This window comes from Pseudophryne corroboree, chromosome 4, assembly GCF_028390025.1.
Source record: "Pseudophryne corroboree isolate aPseCor3 chromosome 4, aPseCor3.hap2, whole genome shotgun sequence".
Lineage (NCBI taxonomy): Eukaryota > Metazoa > Chordata > Amphibia > Anura > Myobatrachidae > Pseudophryne > Pseudophryne corroboree.
Window position 1 is genome coordinate 779,033,793 of NC_086447.1, and position 19,947 is coordinate 779,053,739.

Consider the following 19,947-nt stretch of genomic DNA (forward strand, 5'->3'; position numbering starts at 1 on the left):
GAACTAAACTGCAGATACAGTACGCACTGGGACGGGCGCCCAACATCCTCTACGGACTCATAGAAAAGGATTTACCGGTAGGTATTTAAAATCCTATTTTCTATTTCGTCCTAGAGGATGTTGGGCACTCTCAAAAGACCATGGGGTTTATACCAAAGCTCAATAGCGGGCGGGAGAGTGCGGATGACTCTGCAGCACCGATTGACCAAATTTAAGGTCTTCATCGGCCAAGGTATCAAACTTGTAGAATTTAGCAAACGTGTTCGACCCCGACCAAATAGCAGCTCGGCAAAGTTGCAATGCCGAGACACCCCGGGCAGCCGCCCAGGACGAACCCACCTTCCTAGTGGAATGGGCCTTCACTGATTTCGGCAACGGCAAGCCTGCCGTTGAATGAGCCTGCTGAATCGTCTGACATATCCAGTGGGCAATGGTCTGCTTGGAAGCAGGAACCCCAATCTTATTGGGAGCATACAAAATAAACAGAGACACTGTTTTCTTCAATGGAGCCGTCCTGGCTACATAAATCTTTAAAGCTCTGACCACATCCAGAGACTTATTCTTAGCCAAAGCGCCAGTAGCCACTGGCACCACAATAGGTTGGTTGATATGAAAAGAGGAAACCACCTTTGGCAGAAATTGTTGCAGAGTTCGCAACTCTGCTCTATCTTCATGGAAAATTAAATAAGGGCTCATGTGAGACAAGGCCGCCAACTCCGATACCCGCCTTGCGGATGCCAACGCCAACAAAATGACAACTTTCCAAGTGAGGAATTTGAACTCCACTTTACGCAAAGGTTCAAACCAATGTGACTGAAGGAACGATAATACGATGTTAAGGTCCCAAGGTGCCACAGGGGGCACAAAAGGAGGTTGGATGTGCAACACCCCTTTCACAAAGGTCTGCACTTCAGGAAGTGAGGCCAACTGTTTCTGAAAGAAAATGGACAAGGCAGAAATCTGCACTTTAATGGAGCCTAATTTAAGGCCCGCATCCACTCCATTCTGTAGAAAATGGAGAAAACGTCCAAGGTCAAATTTCTCCACTGGAGCTCTCTTGGACTCGCACCAGGAAATATATTTCCTCCAAATACGGTGATAGTGCTTTGACGTCACAGCCTTCCTGGCAAGAATAAGAGTAAGTATAACTTCACTGGAAATACCCTTCCGGGCTAAAATCTGGCGTTTAACCGCCATGCCGTCAAACGTAGCGCTGTAAGTCTTGGTGGACGAACGGCCCCTGCCGCAGCAGGTCCTCGCGAAGAGGAAGAGGCCAGGGATCGTCGACTAGTAACGTCTGAAGATCCGGGTACCACGTTCTCCTTGGCCAATCTGGGGCTACAAGGAGCGCTGGAATGTTTGTTCTTTTTAGAAGTCTCAACACCTTTGGGATGAGAGGAAGCGGAGGGAAAATGTACACCGACGGAAACACCCAGGGTGTTGTCAGCGCATCCACTGACTCCGCCTGAGGGTCGCTGGACCTGGAACAATACCTCAGAAGTTTTCTGTTGAGGCGAGACGCCATCATGTCTATATGGGGAACCCCCCATCGAACTGTTATCAGTGCGAAGACCTCCTGATGGAGGCTCCACTCTCCTGGATGAAGGTCGTGTCTGCTGAGGAAGTCTGCTTCCCAGTTGTCCATTCCCGGAATAAATATTGCCGACAGAGCGCTTGTATGTTTTTCCGCCCAACAAAGAATTTTCATGGCTTCTGCCATTGCTGCTCTGCTTCTCGTGCCGCCTTGGCGGTTGATGTAAGCCTCTGCCGTGACATTGTCCGATTGGATCAGAACCGGCAGGTTCCGAAGAAGATGTTCCGCTTGTAGGAGGCCGTTGTAAATGGCTCTCAGTTCCAGAACGTTTATGTGAAGATGCGTTTCCGGACTTGACCATCTTCCTTGGAGCTCACCCCCAGAGTGACTGCCCCCCAACCTCAGAGACTTGCATCCGTGGTTACCAGGATCCAGTCCTGGATCCCGAACCGGCGTCCCGCAAGGAGGTGAGAGCTGTGGAGCCGCCACAGAAGTGAGACTCTGGTGTTGGGAAATAGAATTATCCTCCGGTGCATATGAAGGTGGGATCCGGACCATTTGTCCAACAGGTCCCACTGGAACACTCTGGCATGGAACCTCCCAAACTGGAGGGCCTCGTATGCCGCCACCATTTTTCCCAGCAATTGAATGCACTGATGAATGGAGACCGTTTTCTGTTTTAGCAAGAGTTTTACCAGACTCTGAATTTCCCTAGTTTTCTCCACGTGGAGGAACACTCTCTCTCGGACCGTGTCCAGTATCATGCCCAAAAACGCCAACCGGGTTGTCGGGATTAACTGTGATTTCGGCATGTTCAGGAGCCAGCCGTGCTGTTGTAGAATTGACAGGGATAGTGCAATGTCCTGCAACAATTGTCCTTGGACCTCGCCTTTATCAGGAGATCGTCCAAGTACGGGATAATTGTAACCCCTTGCTTGCGCAGGAGAACCATCATTTCTACCATTACTTTGGTCTATACACGGCTCCGAGGATTTTCACCAAACGGCAACGTCTGAAACTGGTAGTGCGTATCCTGGATAGCAAACCTCAGAAAACTTTGATGAGGAGGATAAATGGGGACATGAAGGTAGGCGTCCTTGATGTCCAATGAGACCATGAATTCCCCCTACTCCAGACTGGAGATCACCGCTCTGAGAGACTCCATCTTGAATTTGAATTTCACCAGGAAGAAATTGAGAGATTTCAGGTTGAGGATTGGTCTTACCGAGCCATCCGGCTTCGGCACCACAAACAGGCTTGAATAAAACCCCTACCCCTGCTGTGCCAGGGATCTGAAAAAACGGTGAGGGGGAACGTCTTGAAACTCCAGTTTGTACCCTTGGGACACCATACTCAATACCCAAGGGTCTAGACCCGAGCGAACCCAGAACTGACTGAAAGCTTTAGGCGCGACCCCAGCGGTGCGGGCCCCTGTAAGGGAGACCTGGCGTCATGCGGAGGATTTGGCAGAAGCCGGGGAGGACTTCTGCTCCTGGGAACCCGAGGATGCGGATACCCTCTTGCCTCTTCCTCTACCTCTAGTAGTCAGGAAGAAGTTTCCTCGGCCTCTTCTATACTTGTTGGGCTGAAAGGACTGCATTTGATAATGTGGCGGAATCTTCTGTTGCATAGGAACAGAAGGTAAAAAGGTAGATTTAACCACGGTAGCTGCGGATACTAAATCAGTAAGACCGTCCCCGAAAAGTTCACCTCCCTTAAAAGGAAGAGACTCCATATTTCTCTTGGAATCAGCATCAGCATTCCACTGGTGAGTCCAGAGCACTCGCCTAGCCGCAACGGACATAGCATTCGCCTTAGCACCTAGCGGGCCAGCATCCCTTGCAGCCTCTTTCAAGTATGCAGCTGCATCTCTGATATAACCAAGCGTTACCTGGATGTTATCTCTATCCAGAGTATCCCAATCAGAAGAAAAAGTGTCTGCCCACTTTTCAATAGCACTACTGACCCACGCAGACGCAATAAGAGGCCTGAGCAGCGTCCCTGTAGTAGTGAAAATAGCCTTTAGAGTAGCCTCCTGCTTACGGTCCGCCGGCTCCTTAAGGGCCGTCGATTGGGCTGCAGGGAGGGCTACCTGTTTTGACAAACGCGCCAGGGCTTTGCCTACTGTGGGGGGATTTTCCCACGTATCCCTATCAGACTCGGGAAAGGGGCTGTTCCTAATGCTATCAAAGAGAGCGTTCAGTTAGAAACAAGGAGGAAATGGTAACCGAGTGCTTCTTTTCCTTGTAAATAAGGACCCTGGTTTCAGGTGTAATAGGGTCCTCATTAATATTCAAGATATCTTTGACAGCAACAATCATATACTGAATACTCTTAGCCAATTTAGGGTCCAACCTAGAATCAGCATAATCGACATCGGCCTCCGAGTCCGTGTCGGTACCCGTGTCAACTAACTGGTCAAAACTACGCTTGTGCGACCCCGCAGGGTCTTGCATTTGTAATAAAGCGTCCACCACTGATCTTTTCCACACCTGGGATTGAGATTCAGACTGATCAAATTCAATGTAGTTAACCAATCTGCAGTCGGCGGTGTCGACAGGGCCACCCCCAAAACATTCGTTGTCCCTGATAAATTATTCCCCGAAGAAGGATAATCTGCCTCCGACATGTCGACCACCCAGAGACAGCACACACACCAAGCCTGTGAGGGAACACAAAGGGAAATAGCCAGCTCACACCCCAGCGCCAAATAAGCAGGTCTGACCACACTAATAAATGTCCCAGAGCTGCTGCGCTTTACTTATAATAAATAAATATGCCCCCCCCCTTCTGTTTTGAGCCCCCTGGTACTTGCTGCGGGTGAGGAAGGACCAGCGACTTCACTGAGGAGGAAAATGGCGCCAGTGAGCAGTGAGGAAGAAGCCCCGCCCCCAACATGGCGCGATTCGCCCCGCTTAATTTTCTATATTTATCCTGGCGGGGGTATTGCGGACAGTGCCTGGGCACTGAATATCATTGCCAGCCAGTTTATAGAGGTAACAAGCTCCCCAGGGCGCGTGCCCCCCCCCAGCACCCAGCGGTGTGACCTGAACGGGAGCCTGGCGCGCACTGAGCAAGCCGCTGTGTGGTACCTCTTATATGCCATCTTTTTGAAGAAGATGTCTTTTCCTCAATACTCACCTGTCTTCTGACTTCTGGCTGAAGAGGGGGGACGGCAAGCTGTGGGAGGGAGCATCCAGGAGAGCCCGGTGTTCATCTCCCCTCAGGAGCTGAAGGCATCCTGTCAGCAGCAGCAGAGCCCTGAAACTCATTAGAAGTGGGTCTAGACTGCTCTCCCCTCTTTCCCACGAAGCAGGGAGTCTGTAGCCAGCAGATCTCCCCAAAATAAAAAACCTAACATTAAGTCTTTTCAGAGAAACTCTAAGAGCTCCCCGAGTGCCCTGTGTCTCGTCCGGGCACATTTCTAAAACTGAGTCTGGGGAGGGATATAGAGGGAGGAGCCAGGTCACGCCCCTTTGAAAGTCTTAAAGTGCCCATGTCTCCTGCGGATCCCGTCTATACCCCATGGTCTTTTGAGAGTGCCCAACATCCTCTAGGACGAAATAGAAAACCATATAGGCACCAAATAAAGAGATTCTTACCCGCAAGAAGGCGAGAGACTGGTAGGTGAATGCTAACTTTTTCCTGTGACACACAATATCGTATTGTCTCCACGGAATGGCCTGCTATGCTGAGTGTAATGGGCTGCTCTCCATCAGTGAAACCACTGTGACAATGTGTCAGCACTGCAAGGCACTTCTTGTATGCTTCAATCAGTACATGTTCCTGTAAAGCACAAAGACTAAGTATTTTTAGGTGTAGTTACAATATTGTCATTCAGTTACAATAATCAAACAGCTGGCAGCATAGAACTTACATGATAAATTAAAACTTGTGTACTGAAACCAAAAAATAATATGATGGTTCTTATAATTTTTTTTTTTCTAGCAAACAATGGAACAGCCATCTATGCAATAGGAGAAAATCAGTAATTTATCAATAAATCCTAATCTGTAGCTTTGTTTAAGGCAGGGGTTCTCCACTGCAGTTACCAAGCAGGACCAACAGGTCATGTTTTGTGGATTTCTTTAAAGATGAACTAATCTATTTTGCTGGGTCTGTAATTATCCCACAAACAGAAATCCTCACAACATGACCTTTTCGGGATACTTGAAGGTTGAGGACCCCTGGTCAGCGGGTGTTATACATTTGCTGCATTCATCCAGAGGTGAACACAGCACAAATCAAGATGAAAGGCAATTTAGAATAGGAATTTGAAGTGATCACTGTTCCCTTAAGGGGAACACACCACTGGAAACACTAATGTGTCATAGCAAACAAAAGACAGACAGTTGCCACAGCACATAGGGGGTCATTCCGACCTGATCGCTCGCTCCAGTTTGTCGCGTCGCAGCGCAGCGATCAGGTCGGAACTGCGCATGCGCCGACGCCGCAGTCGCCGGCGCATGGCAGCTTTCGTTACCTAGCGATCGCCTCTGAGACAGAGGCGGTCGCTGGACGGGAGGGGGCTGAACGGCGGGGTTAAGCCGCCGTTTAGGAGGAGCGGTCTGGCCAACGCAGGCGTGGCCGGACCGTTGTGGGGGCGGGCCGCGGCGGCAGCGACAATTAACGCTCGGCCAGCCGCAGAAGCTGCGCTGGCCGGGAGTTGCTCCTCAAATACAAAGGCATCGCCACTGTGCGATGCATTTGTATTTTTTTTTTTGGGGGGGGGGGGGGCCGGACTGACATGTGGGGCGGACAATCCCTGTGCTGGGCGTCCCCCCGCATGTCAGGGAACATAATCGTAGCTGTGCTAAATAAATAAATAAAGCTACGATCAACTTGGAATGACCCCCACAGTGTATCCATGTCACATCATTCAGTCCAATAGTTTTTGTATAAGTATGTGCTGAGTCTCTATAAGGAGATTCCTACCAAAAGCAGAATATAGGGGCATTGTAATTTTACGCCAAAGTTCAAGCTCCTCTACCTTTACACCCTGTAGAGTGGCACCCAAACTCAGTCCTGTCAGCACCCTAATAGTCCAGGCTTTGAGGCAATTCATGCTTAAGTACAGGGGACTTAATTAGTACCTCAGTCAGTTTCAGTTTACTATCTGTGCACAAGCATAGATATCCTTAAAACCTTGACTATCAGGGTTTCTTGAGGACTGAGTTTGGGAAACCCTTCTCCAGTAGTATGTGGGGACTAATCGAAAATTTGTTAACAAAGACCCTATAACAAAACAAGAACAAATAACCAAGAGGAAATAAACAGGAAAGAGAGCCTTAACAAGGCAAACATGAAAGAATAAAGAACAGCAGCATATAGGGTAGGCATTTAGTGTCCCTCAATGGACTTGGAGAAAAGGGTTGGCTCAGATGTTGGGGAGCACAGCTCATTACATTCAAAAGTGGCATCTTTGGATACATAAACATTTAATCTGTAAAGTTTTATGAAAGTTTGTACTGAAGACCAGGAGTCCAGAAAAAAGCTTGTTAGCTGAGGGCCATGTCTGCCTATAAGGCACTAACCAATGAGGTAGGATATGCCATCATAGTGTCTGGAACAGGCTCACCTAGCAATGGTCTATTCTGACGCTCTCTGGTGGACATCAGAAAGAACAAAAAGGTCTTCCATAAGGTGTATTTCCTTGTGGACAAAGGTCCTCAGAGCACTAATAATTTACAGAGAATGAAGAGAGACCTTTTTTTCCGGAGACATGTCACAGCCTAAAACTGTAATCACAATATGCTTGTTATGGTGGAACCTGAAGACCATTTTGTGCTTAATGGAAGCTGGCGCATGAGTTACAGCAATATATGTATGCATGAATGATGAGAAATAATCAATACAGAGCACCCAGCTCTGAAACTCTCCTAGCTGTGGAGGTAGCCAACAAAAGAGACTCATTGGAGAGGTACTATGCTAATAGAACTGCCTCAAAGATTTAGACCACCTTTCTTAAGACTTTCATGCCATTCTACGAGCTAACAGGGACTTAAATTACTGTATCAAGAGGATTTTGTACAACATTCATCCGACAGGTATCGAAAAAGGGCAGACTCAAGAAGACCTCACCTTGTCCTGTACATGAGTTTTCAAACACGTAGCCCTGTTAGGCTGATAACCCCTAATTCTTAGGAAGATTGGTACTTACATCAGTAGAACACCAGTCTTGCATCATGGAAATGATATGTGTGAGTTTCATCTGCAAGGTGAAAGCCGCCTCCCACTCTGGTTCCATCTCAATATGCTGACCAACCTGGCGGGTTATTGGATCCATCCCCTGCAGGAACACAGATGAAGCAGTTTCATATGACTGACCCCAAATAAACAAGCAGCTCACCCAGTTTTATACACTGCACGAATCAGAAGAAGCGCAAAGACAAGATTCCAGCCTCTGGTGCTGTGACTGTACATGAAAAAGAGATCCAGAGGCACTCATACACTGCTGCTTTAGGTGCCTGTTTGATTACTCGGTTTCCATTTACCTGACCTCAGATTGTTATCTATTCTGTTTGCCATTAGCTGGACCAAGGATTGTATTCTTAAACACTCTTGTTTACTGTCAGCCCTGACCTTTTGCGTGTGCACGGTACATGTTACATGCCGCTTAGCATATTGTTGCTATTTATTCTTATGCACACACTGTGCACACAAGCTATCAGTGTGTACAAACTATACTTCCTTTACCTTTGAGCGTAATCCAGTACAACGTGGGCATCTTGTCGCTTACATTTACCTGATTTTGGCTCTACTTTTATCTAGGATTACACATGCAGATATACTGAACACGTAAACTTTGTTAGCTAGATTCTAAAAGACTGTAAGCTTGCGAGCAGGGCCTTCCTACCTCTATGACTGTTTATTACCCAGTTTTGTTTTATCATTGTGTCCAATAAGAAACTGTTAAATAAAATAAATAGATTGCTTTTGCTACATGACTGAATGCCCCTGCCACAGAACATACCTGCATGCACTTCAGTAATTCTAAGAACACAAAGAACCCTTCAAGAAACTTGGTTCGCAAAGCAGGAGACCACTCAGGTGGCTTACTGATGAGCAGATATCTATGGGGGAAGAACAGAACATTATCAGATATAGTCTAAATGAGATGGCATAATCATTTAAATACATAAATGAATCCAGAAAAGAACACACTGATCCAACCAATGTGCGGCTGTTTCTTGGGTACTCACTTTAGGTCCAAAATTAGGCTTTGAACCCTTCTAAACTTGAAAGCTTGCAATGCTGTGTATCGCTCAAACTGAAACCTGCCCTGGATATCACGATGTCTCAGATGATCCATAAAGGTTTGAATAATTGTAGTCATGAGATTCTCTTCCATAATTAACATCCGTGCCTAGATAGAATCAAAATATTTTACATTTACTCAATAATGTAATAAACAAGGTGGAAACAGTGACAGTGAGTTAAGAATGGAATGAGAATCTGGGGGGTATATGTACTAAGCGTTGGAAAGAGTGAAAGTGAACAGAGATAAAGTACTAACCAATCAGCTCCTAACTGCCATGGTACAGGTTGGGTTTGAAAAAATACAGTTAGGAGGTGATTGGTTGGTGTTTTATCTCTCTCCAAGGCTTAGTACAGACCCCCCTACTGCAAATATTGGGGAGTAGAAAAATGTGACGCACAAACATCTCAAGAGAAATACAGGTGGTGGCGTGTACTTAAACTATGCAGCCGTACATGTGAGATGGAGAGATAGGAGAATAGTGTTTTGACAAAATATCACATTAAAAAGCCAGTCAGCACCAGTATGTAAAAGAATTTACATCATATTCTCAAATACTATACACACCTTGGCCTGGATGTAATGAAGTTCGAGTTTAGTGGCCATGTGGCCAAACTTGGGTGTTTTTTTTTAAAGGGGCAATCATTTACAAGGCTAAACTATGCCTTGTAAACAATTGCCCCTGTAGAAAAAAACTGTGTGTTCGGCCGGCATCCGGTAAAGCCGATAAACTCAGACTTCATTGCATCCCGGCCCTTATAACCTTTTGTTTAAAGTTACAGCCTGCAGCTGGTTACTGTAATGGTCCAGTATCTATAAGCCATTTTTGCTAAACACCAGAAAACAGATATCACCTACTCTTAGAAAGTACAATCTACAGCAAGGGTATTAAACATGTGGCCGCCAGGTGCTCCGGAACTACACATCCCAGCATGCCCTGCCACAGTTTTATATTAGGGCATGCTGGGATGTGTAATTCGACAGCAGCTGGTATTTTAACGTTAACATTTTTGTACACAGGCTTAGCCCTGTTAAAAAAGACCCACAAAAGGGCTGCAACCACCCTCAGTTTGGGATAAATATATGACATTACCAAGAGCAGTAAAATCAACTGTCTTATAAAGAAGAAGAAAAAAAAACACAAGAGGAATTTTATAGTTCTGATAAATCCTTTGCTCTGAATCCATTGTGAACACTGGACAATAGGGCTTAGAGACTCCTTTGGGACTTTAAATACATTGTGTTTTGTGGTCCTCGCTCTGCAGAAAAATGTGCTACTTTTCTAACAAAGCCCCACAAGACAGAACCAGAGAAAAAGAGAACATTAAACAATGGTAACAACAGAACTAGAGCATATAATGCTGCTTAATATCCATCTATGGATTTAACATACGCATAACAACTGCATTTTCTTTCACACTGGGCTACAGGGACATCAAATAGCTGCCCATTCGGGTGGGTACATCTTCCGATAAAAACTAGGCGGTTCACCTTGTGATGATAGTGGATCTGGCAGTGAGAATAACTATCCCAGGACACTACCAAGGAATTATTTTCCGAATGATACTTACCTATATCCGGTAGTAGAATTGCCTCGCATCAGCAGGGGATTGCGCATTATGCAGTTTTTAATTTATGTAGGCAATTCAATGATATTTGATTCAATAAAATTAGATGTTGGAATTAATAATAAATCCTTTTATTTCAGTCCATTGGGAGACATACTATGGGCATAGAAAGCAGTGACAGGAGCATCAGTATATTTACCTTAACTTGCACCAGTCACCTACATACAATGAAGGCAGCAATTTTTGGGCAAGAACTAGAATTCATGAGAATACAGACTATTAATTTAGCGCCTCATTAATATTTGTTACAATAGTAACCATCCTCCTCGCAGTTTAATGCGAACAACGACAGATACAGGCTACATAATCTGGCAAACTGAAGAAATACAACATAACAAACGCAAGTCTCAGAACACACTGAACCAATATTCATACCCACCGCAGCTCCAGGTCTACCTCCCTATATCTGGGAACACCAAGAAAAGGAAGGGAGCAAAGTATCAATTTGGTGAACACTTTATCCCATATACTGAAGAAGCCCTACCTAGGGCCCAGCATAAAATCAGCCACCAATTTAATAAGGATGCCCCGTTTCAGTAAACACTTGCATAGTGTGGGGCCACTGCTGATAGCCAGACCCTCCCTCCATCACAAACAGGCCAAAAAGCCTGCAGTTTGGTCTGATCCTACGCCCCTGAGGATGACCACAAACTATGTATCCTCCCCCCTCACCAGAATTGGAGCACAGCCTGGTGTGGTTGTAGCAGTTACCCAGACAAGTCGCAAATGAAGGGATCTCCACAGAGGAATAATGTCACGTTGGAAGCAGGCAGAGAACAGCTACTCCTTAATCTGCTCCCATTTTAGACAGTCCAGAGAGTTGTGTGATTCTCCACAGCCACAGTAGTGAAGTAAACATGAAAAACTGCCAAAGCTGCACCTAAAACAAAGCACACTGTTCTGTGGGCACTCTATAACAAGGTTTACGGTAAGAACTTACCGTTGTTAAATCTCTTTCTGCGATGTACACTGGGCTCCACAGGGAATGACATTGGGGTGTAGAGTAGGATCTTGATCCGAGGCACCAACAGGCTAAAAGCTTTGACTGTTCCCAGAATGCATAGCACCGCCTCCTCTATAACCCCGCCTCCGTGCACAGGAGCTCAGTTTTTGTTAACCAGTCCAATGCAGTAGCAGGTAAAAGAGACGACAACCGTTAGTAGCCACATGCACCACATTCTCACGACAGGAGAAAGTGTCAGCGGCTAATGCCATACAAACCCAAAGAAGCTAAGTGCGTCATGGTGGGCGCCCTGTGGAGCCCAGTGTACCTCGCAGAAAGAGATTTAACAATGGTAAGTTCTCACCATAAATCTCGTTTTCTACTGCGGGGTACACTGGGCTCCACAGTGAATGACATTGGGGATGTCCTAAAGCAGTTCCTCATGGGAGGGGACGCACTGTAGCGGGCACAAGAACTCGGCGTCCAAAGGAAGCATCCTGGGAGGCGGAAGTATCGAAGGCATAGAACCTTATGAACGTGTTCACTGAGGACCACGTAGCTGCCTTGCACAATTGTTCTAGGGTCGCACCACGGCGGGCCACCCAAGAAGGTCCAACACACCGAGTAGAATAGGCCTTGATGGTAGCAGGAGCTGGAAAGCCAGCCTGTACAAAAGCATGTGCAATCACCATTCTAATCCATCTGGCCAGGGTCTGCTTGTGAGCAGGCCAGCCACTTTGTGAAAACCAAACAGTACAAAGAGAGAATCAGACTTCCGAAGGGATGCAGTTCTCTTCACATAGATACGGAGAGCCCGTACCACATCCAAAGACCGCTCTTTGGAAGACAAGTCAGGAGAGGCAAAGGCCGGAACCACGATCTCCTGATTAAGATGGAAAGAAGACACCACCTTAGGTAAGTACCCGGGACGTGTTCTAAGAACCGCCCGGTCACGGTGAAAAATCAGATATGGGGACCTACAAGACAAGGCATCCAGATCCGACACCCGTCTAGCAGAGGCAATAGCCAGCAGAAACAATACCTTAAGAGAAAGCCACTTAAGGTCTGCAGATTCAAGAGGCTCAAACGGAGACCCTTGCAACGCCTCCAGAACCACCGACAAGTCCCAAGGAGCCACAACACACCCTGAGTGAACGTATGAACATCAGGTAAGGTCTCAATTTTCCTCTGGAACCAAACCTTGTAAGAAAATGGATAGGGCCGAAATCTGGACCTTAATGGAACCCAATTTTAGGCACAAATTCACTCCGGACTGTAGGAAGTGAAGGAAACGGCCCAGCTGGAATTCCTCCGTAGGAGCATTCCTGGCCTCACACCAAGCAACATATTTTCGGCATATATACGGTGATAAAGTTGAGCTGTCACGTCCTTCCTAGCCTTTATCAGCGTAGGAATGACCTCATCCGGAATGCCTTTCTCTGCTAGGATCCGGCGTTCAACCGCCATGCTGTCAAACGCAGCTGCAGTAAGTCTTGGAACAGACAGGGCCCCTGTTGCAACAAGTCCTGTCTTAGAGGAAGAGGCCACGGGTCCTCTGTGAGCATTTCTTGCAGATCTGGATGCCAAGTCCTTCGTGGCCAATCTGGAACAATGAGGATTGTTCTCACTCCTCTTTTCCTTATTATCCTCAGCACCTTGGGTATGAGAGGAAGAGGAGGAAATACATAGACCGACTGGAACACCCACGGTGTCACCAGGGCGTCCACAGCTATCGCCTGAGGGTCTCTTGACCTGGCGCAATACCTCTGTAGCTTTTTGTTGAGGCGGGATGCCATCATGTCCACCTGTGGTAGTTCCCACCGACTTGTAATCTGTGCGAAGACTTCCTGATGAAGTCCCACTCTCCCGGGTGGAGGTCGTATCTGCTGAGGAAGTCTGCTTCCCAGTTGTCCACTCCCGGGATGAACACTGCTGACAGTGCGCTTACGTGACTTTCCAGCTGTAGCTGTGGAGACCAGGTCCGAGAGACCCTCCCCAAACAATTCCTCACCCTTGTAAGGTAAAACCTCCATATGCCTTTTTGAGTCGGCATCACCTGTCCATTGCCGAGTCCACAGGACCCTTCTGGCAGAAATCGACATAGCATTTATTCTAGAACCCAGTAGACTAATGTCTCTTTGAGCATCTCTCATATATAGGATAGCGTCTTTAATATGCCCCAGGGTCAACAATACAGTATCCTTGTCTAAGGTATCAATTTCCTCAGATAAGGTATCTGTCCATGCTGCTACAGCACTACACACCCAGGCCGACGCGATTGCCGGCCTCAGTAAGGTACCTGAATGTGTATAAATGGACTTCAGGGTAACCTCCTGTTTGCGATCCGCAGAATCTTTGAGGGTAGCCGTATCCTGTGACGGGCAGGGCTACCTTCTTGGATAAGCGTGTTAAAGCTTTGTCCACCCTAGGGGAGGATTCCCAGCGTAACCTGTCCGTTGGCGGGAAAGGATACGCCATAAGAATCCTTTTGGAAATCTGCAGTTTTTTATCTGGAGATTCCCAAGCCTTTTCACATAACTCATTTAGCTCGTGTGAGGGGGGAAAGGTTACCTCCGGCTTCTTTTCCCCATACATATGCACCCTCTTGTCAGGGACTGGGGTTTCCTCTGTGATGTGCAACACATCCTTAATTGCTATAATCATATAACGGATGGATTTAGCCAATTTTGGCTGTAACTTTGCATCATCGTAATCGACACTGGAGTCAGAATCCATGTCGGTATCTGTGTCAACAGTTTGGGATAGTGGGCGCTTCTGAGACCCTGACGGCCTCTGCGACATAGGATCAGGCACGGGTTGGGACCCTGACTGTCCCGAGGCTTCAGCTTTTTCTAACGTTTTATGCAAGGAATTTAGCATTATCATTTAAAACCATCCAATCAGGTGTCTGCGCCGTCGGCGGAGACACCACATTCATTTGCTCCCGCTCTGCTTCCACATAGCCTTCCTCATCAGACATGTCGACACAAGCGTACCGACACACCACACACACAGGGAATGCCCTCTCTGAAGACAGTTCCCCCACAAGGCCCTTTGGAGAGACAGAGAGAGAGTATGCCAGCACACACCCCAGCGCTATAAACCCAGGAATAACACAGTAACTTAATGTTAACCCAGTAGCTGCTGTTTATATTGCTTTTTGCGCCTAATTATGTGCCCCCCCTCTCTTTTTACCCTCTTCTACCGTGTATCTGCAGGGGAGAGCCTGTGGAGCTTCCTCTCAGCGGAGCTGTGGAGAAAAAATGGCGCTGGTGAGTGCTGAGGAAGAAGCCCCGCCCCCTCGGCGGCGGGCTTCTGTCCCGCTTAAATATGCAATTTTTTGGCGGGGGCTCATACATATATACAGTGCCCAGCTGTATATATGCTTAACTTTGCCAAAAGAGGTCCCAAATGCTGCCCAGGGCGCCCCCCCCCCCCCCCCTGACCCATTGTTTTCCCTGAAGGACGAAAGGAGCGAAAGGAAGTACTCTTAGCCTTCAGTACAGAAGAAGCAGTAGACAAGCTGTTCTAGCAGAAGCTAAGTCAGCTACTATCTTGTTGAAGTCTTCTCCGAAAAGAATGTCTCCCTTAAAAGAGTCCAGATCCACAGACCAGTACCGCAACCAGAGAATCCGGCGAGCCAAAATGGATGTAGTAGTAGCCTTGGCCGTCAGAATACCGGCATCAGAAGCCGCCTCCTTAATGTAATGAGAAGCTGTGACAATATACGACATTGTCTAGCATGATCAGACACGTTGGAAGGCAGTTCAGCTTCCAACTCCTGAGCCCACGCTTCAATAGCCTCTGCAGCCCAAGTCGCTGCAATGGTGGGCCGATGCGCAGCACCAGCTAGGGTGTAAATTGCCTTTAAACAACCCACCACACGCTTATCCGTCGGTTCTTTCAGAGACGTGACGGTAGTTACAGGCAGAGCTGAGGATACCACCAGCCGCACCACCTGCGAATCCACTGGCGGGGGTGTCTCCCAATTCTTACTTAGCTCCGCCGCGAGGGGATAGCAAGCCAGCATCTTCTTGTGAGGCATGAATTTCTTTCCTGGATTTTCCCAGGATTCCTGACGTATGTCAACTAAATGGTCAGAGTGAGGTAAAACTTGTTTAACCACTTTCTGATGTTTAAATCTGTCCAGTTTCTTAGGGGCAGTATCAGGCTCTGGGTCATCAGTCATTTGAAGAATTAACCTGATAGCCTCCAACAAGTCAGGAACATCCACCTGTGAAACAGAATCCCCATCAGAAGTATCAGAATCAGTGTCTGTGGGGTCAGTATATACGCCTTCCTCATCAGACGAGGTGTCTGGGACGTTGGTGGATTGTGAGGAAGTAATGACCCACTTAGACGACCCCATAGTTTTATGCGTACGAGGGTGAGATTTCTGTTTAGTCAGTGATTGGTTCAATTGCTGTAACTGAGTGGACAGTTGATCTGCCCATGGCGGATTAACCGCAGGGACCATAAGCGGTTGTACCGGCACAGGATGTCCCATAGGGAGCGTAAGTCTAGTTACCAGCGTATTCAATAACGTGGAGAAAGTAGCCCAAGGTGGGTTATTTTGAACCCTCGTTGCTACGGTCCCACTGGGGGGTAAGGAACCCCCAGAACCTGAACCCTCTGCTGCTATAATTTCCTCAAACGTGTCTGCAGCATCACCACCACGCACTGCGGGATCAGCCCCAGCTCCATCGTCCCTTGTAGGTGACATATCTGAAAGCTCAATTCAAGGCAACCCAGTACAATATCAGCAGCACAACACCTGACAAGAACCCCCTTAGTAGTGTATTAGCACAAACAAAGAGTTCCAGAGGTATATGGTGACTAAAAATCACAGAGAAAAATACAAGATAAGTATATTTTGTGAAACACCTATATTCAGTAATAACCTTGACGCACTTAGCCCCCTGAGGTTACAGAATATAGGGATAGCAATCTGGTGAGATACACGAAATGGAGGTCACACAGCAGCTATATGCACACACACATAGTCACATTGTACAATGCAGAAATTATGACGTGCAATAAAACTGCACTGGACTAGCAATACAGAGTAATACTAAGTATTGCTATACACTCAACAGATATATCAATGCACAGTAAAGACTGGATGTATATCACAGGGTACTTGTACCAAATAACCCTGACTAAATGCACTGTTTCTTAACTAACACTGTCAGCAGACATGTAGAATACTTAAGTGTCCTGTAAAACGCACAGCGCTGACATGCAAGCAGCTTTACAGAGGAGGATTTGCCCAAACAGTCCCAGGATCAGCTTGTCCTAATAACGCCCAAACGCTGACAGGGAGTGAGGGAGAGAGAGATATGCAGCTCAAGGGCGGGAACATTTAATCTAAATGGCGCCCTTGGGCTGGGTGGAGGGGCTACAGGTCAAAGCCTTATCCCCTTGCTAGACTTCACCACCGGGTACTGCGGGCTTTATAGTAAACGGTTTTTAGTAAAACCGACCTGTGCCCTTGCCGTGGTGGTCTAGTGGAGTCCCTGTACAGCCACAGTGTCCATGCCAGAGCGCGCGGCCCGCCTCCCACCGGCCGCGCGGGATCGCGATTTCCAGCAAGTCCCGCCTGGGGGACCCTCTTAATTCGTCCCTGAGTGCGGCTACGCGATCCTGGAGAGCTGCGGTGGGGTGTGTGACTGACCGGAGCCTCCGCTGTAAGTACCCGGCAACCAGGGCGCGGGAGTATACAGCGCTGCCGGGTAAGGTGATGGAGCTGCAGCAGGAGATGTCTGACTGACATCTAACACTTACAGTGCCTCTGCTGCAGCCCTTGAAGTCTTCATTTTTCACTTAAAAAAGCTCTTCTGAGGGCTGCTGGAGCAGCCCACCTGTATGCCTGCACTGCATGGCACCAACTACAAAACTTAGCTCCTGTGCACGGAGGCAGGGTTATAGAGGAGGTGGCGCTATGCATTCTGGGAACAGTCAAAGCTTTTAGCCTGTTGGTGCCTCGGATCAAGCTCCTACTCTACACCCCAATGTCATTCCCTGTGGAGCCCAGTGTACCCCAGAAAAATTAATCATATATATATATATATATATATATATATATATATATATATGTATATATTTATGTATATATTGTATATATGAACCAAAAGACAGCGGCACTCAGGGACTCGTGTAGGAAAATTAAATCTAATTCAAGTTGTCACTTGAAAATTCCAAAGTTCCAGGGATATATCAGTTCCCTGCAGAGTAAGGATTTTAAAGCGCTACAGCCTTCTAAGGAGACTCTAGCCCATGATGCAGTGTTCCCTAAATGGATCTAGAAATTAGATTTTTACAACAGTTAATTGCACGTGGCAAGGTTACAGTCTTTCATTTCAATCTAAAGTAAGGCAAAATAACATTGGTCATAAAAAGAAAACTATAGCGGTATGAACTGAACAAACAGCAAAACTGCAGACAAAAGATGAAATTCAGTCTTCTTGTTGGATGAATCTGTCAGGCTTGTTAATACTTACAAGATCAAGGAAGGTGTGTGCCTGGCTGTGTACAGAACTCAGATACTTACAAGTGAAGGCACTGTGAATATCTGTACCGAAAGGTCAGTGATTGAGAATTCCCTGTCGTGGTCATCTTTGACATAATCACTCTGCAATCGCTCATAGTTCTAATGAGAGGAAGGTAAGAAAGACAAGGGGTGGCATCTATCAGTTCAAAAACAATGGGCATTTACTCACCAGAGTGGGTACAGTGAAGAGTTGGACAGACAGAGCAGCCACCGACACGGCACGCTCGTGATCATCCTCCATAAAATCTCTCTGCAACTGCTGGTAATTCTAAACAACAAGGGGGAAATTCACCTCTAATCCACACTGGCCTTGCATGTCTGCTCTTAAAATCTTTAAAGATAAAGGGGTTTAATTGGAAATATGGACCTTTCTATTCTGGCTAATAAGGTCCTTTGGCACAGCAAATAACAAAACACAGTTGTGAGATGATTTGCTAACTTTGCCATCTTCTCGTGGAAGCTCACCCCGTCACAGCAGTGAGTCAAAGGGAGATCACTGAGCTAACCCACGACCAGAGCACACAGGGCTCAAACCTTCACGTAAGGTTTCTTGTTTCATTAATACCAGAGGCATTTAATGAACAGTAAATAATTATGTTTCTTATAATAGGCATTTGCTACTCAATGAATATTGATACTGATGTAGAACTCTAAAAACAAAACACAAGCCTGGCTCTAGAGCACAGGTTCTCAAACTCTGTCCTCAGGACCCCACACGGTTCATGTTTTGTAGGTCACCTGTAGATTTTTAAAATGTGACAGTTGGAATGGCAATTGGGGACCCTCCCATAATCCTAGTGGATTAGAGATGGGGGATACCGCGGGGTCTCAGCCTCCTCATGTCTCTACTATGATTGAACTGACAGGTCTTTAGCACAAACTCTTAATTGGTATTTTCCTTAACATGATGTCTGTGAGATTGTGTAAAATGTAGTAGAAGATCAAATGATGAACATTATATATTCTCTTCTCATCATATTGTGACGCTATTCAAATACATATGTTCAATGCCAATGTAATCGAACTTGTAATAATGAAGCAATGTTTTAATAAAAAATGTTATACTTAAAATGTGACAGTTGGTGATACACAGTGCACCTGCCGGGTGACATGGAAAACGTGAACCGTGTGGGGTCCTGAGGACCGAGTTTGAGAACCACTGCTCTAGAGAAAGTACAGACTGTAGCTTATAAAGTAAATCACTGCACTCATCTATATAATTAATCTTGTAAAGTACTATATTTTCTTTATAATAAGGCCATATGATAATTCAATGCTCTGCCAATATGCTGTCAACATGGAGTAGCGGACACTATTCCTGCACCTAACTGAGAGAATGGAAAGTGTGGCACTACTAAACTTTTGTAAGCAAATCTAGTGATAAATACACCTTCAAATAAATTTTAAGAATAAGTTAATGCAATTAAAGTAGGAGTCAATAAAAGAGGGGGTGGAGGTAGGTGTCTAAATGTGCAATGAAGACTGCCCCAAAATCAGCTATTCACAGATCAGAACATTGGTTAGATACACTAGCTAGAAAAATATCATCTAATTTATACCTTTTGGTGTCCATCGATGCATCACATACTAAAAATCAGTTAGATACATTCTATTACTGTATCTACCCAATAGACAGAAATAGGATAAGAAATACGCCCAAAAGCCACCAATGCTCAGGTGAATGTGTCAAAGCTGTAGAACTTGATGTATAAGTGTGGGCAGGGGACCACGTTTCGCCAGACAGAGCTGCGCCGCAGAGACACTACGCAAGAAGCCCCCACAGATCTTGTAAAATGAGCACGCACCAACTTGCGAATACACCAGGTCCTAACTACGTAGGTACGAAGAGCTCTATCAACATCCATGGAGGCCAGTTAGTGAGAAGACTCTGGAACCTGCAGTGAAGGAACCAAAATCTCCTGACTGATGTGAAAGCCCAACACTACCTTAGGAAGATAGCACAAGTGCATAAGTACCGCCCAATCTGAATGAAATATAAGAAATAGGGATCGGAGAGATAAAGCCCCCAAATCT

General features: G+C 46.4%; 1 protein-coding gene across 4 annotated transcripts in view; it reads right to left on the reverse strand.

The window, feature by feature from the left end:
- The window catches only part of UBR2 (ubiquitin protein ligase E3 component n-recognin 2), a 278,406-nt gene that overhangs the window by 155,609 nt on the left and 102,850 nt on the right, over nt 1-19,947 (reverse strand). For 2 of the 4 annotated variants that reach the window (XM_063918297.1, XM_063918295.1), the window contains exons 11-15: nt 17,914-18,012; nt 8,737-8,900; nt 8,508-8,607; nt 7,695-7,823; nt 5,137-5,320 (exon numbers count right to left, since the gene is read on the reverse strand). In XM_063918297.1, coding sequence (XP_063774367.1) covers nt 5,137-5,320; nt 7,695-7,823; nt 8,508-8,607; nt 8,737-8,900; nt 17,914-18,012 — 676 coding nt within the window. Of the gene's footprint in view, nt 1-5,136; nt 5,321-7,694; nt 7,824-8,507; nt 8,608-8,736; nt 8,901-17,913; nt 18,013-18,082; nt 18,182-19,947 lie in introns of all 4 variants that reach the window. The other 2 variants (XM_063918298.1, XM_063918296.1) reach the window with 1 other exon arrangement.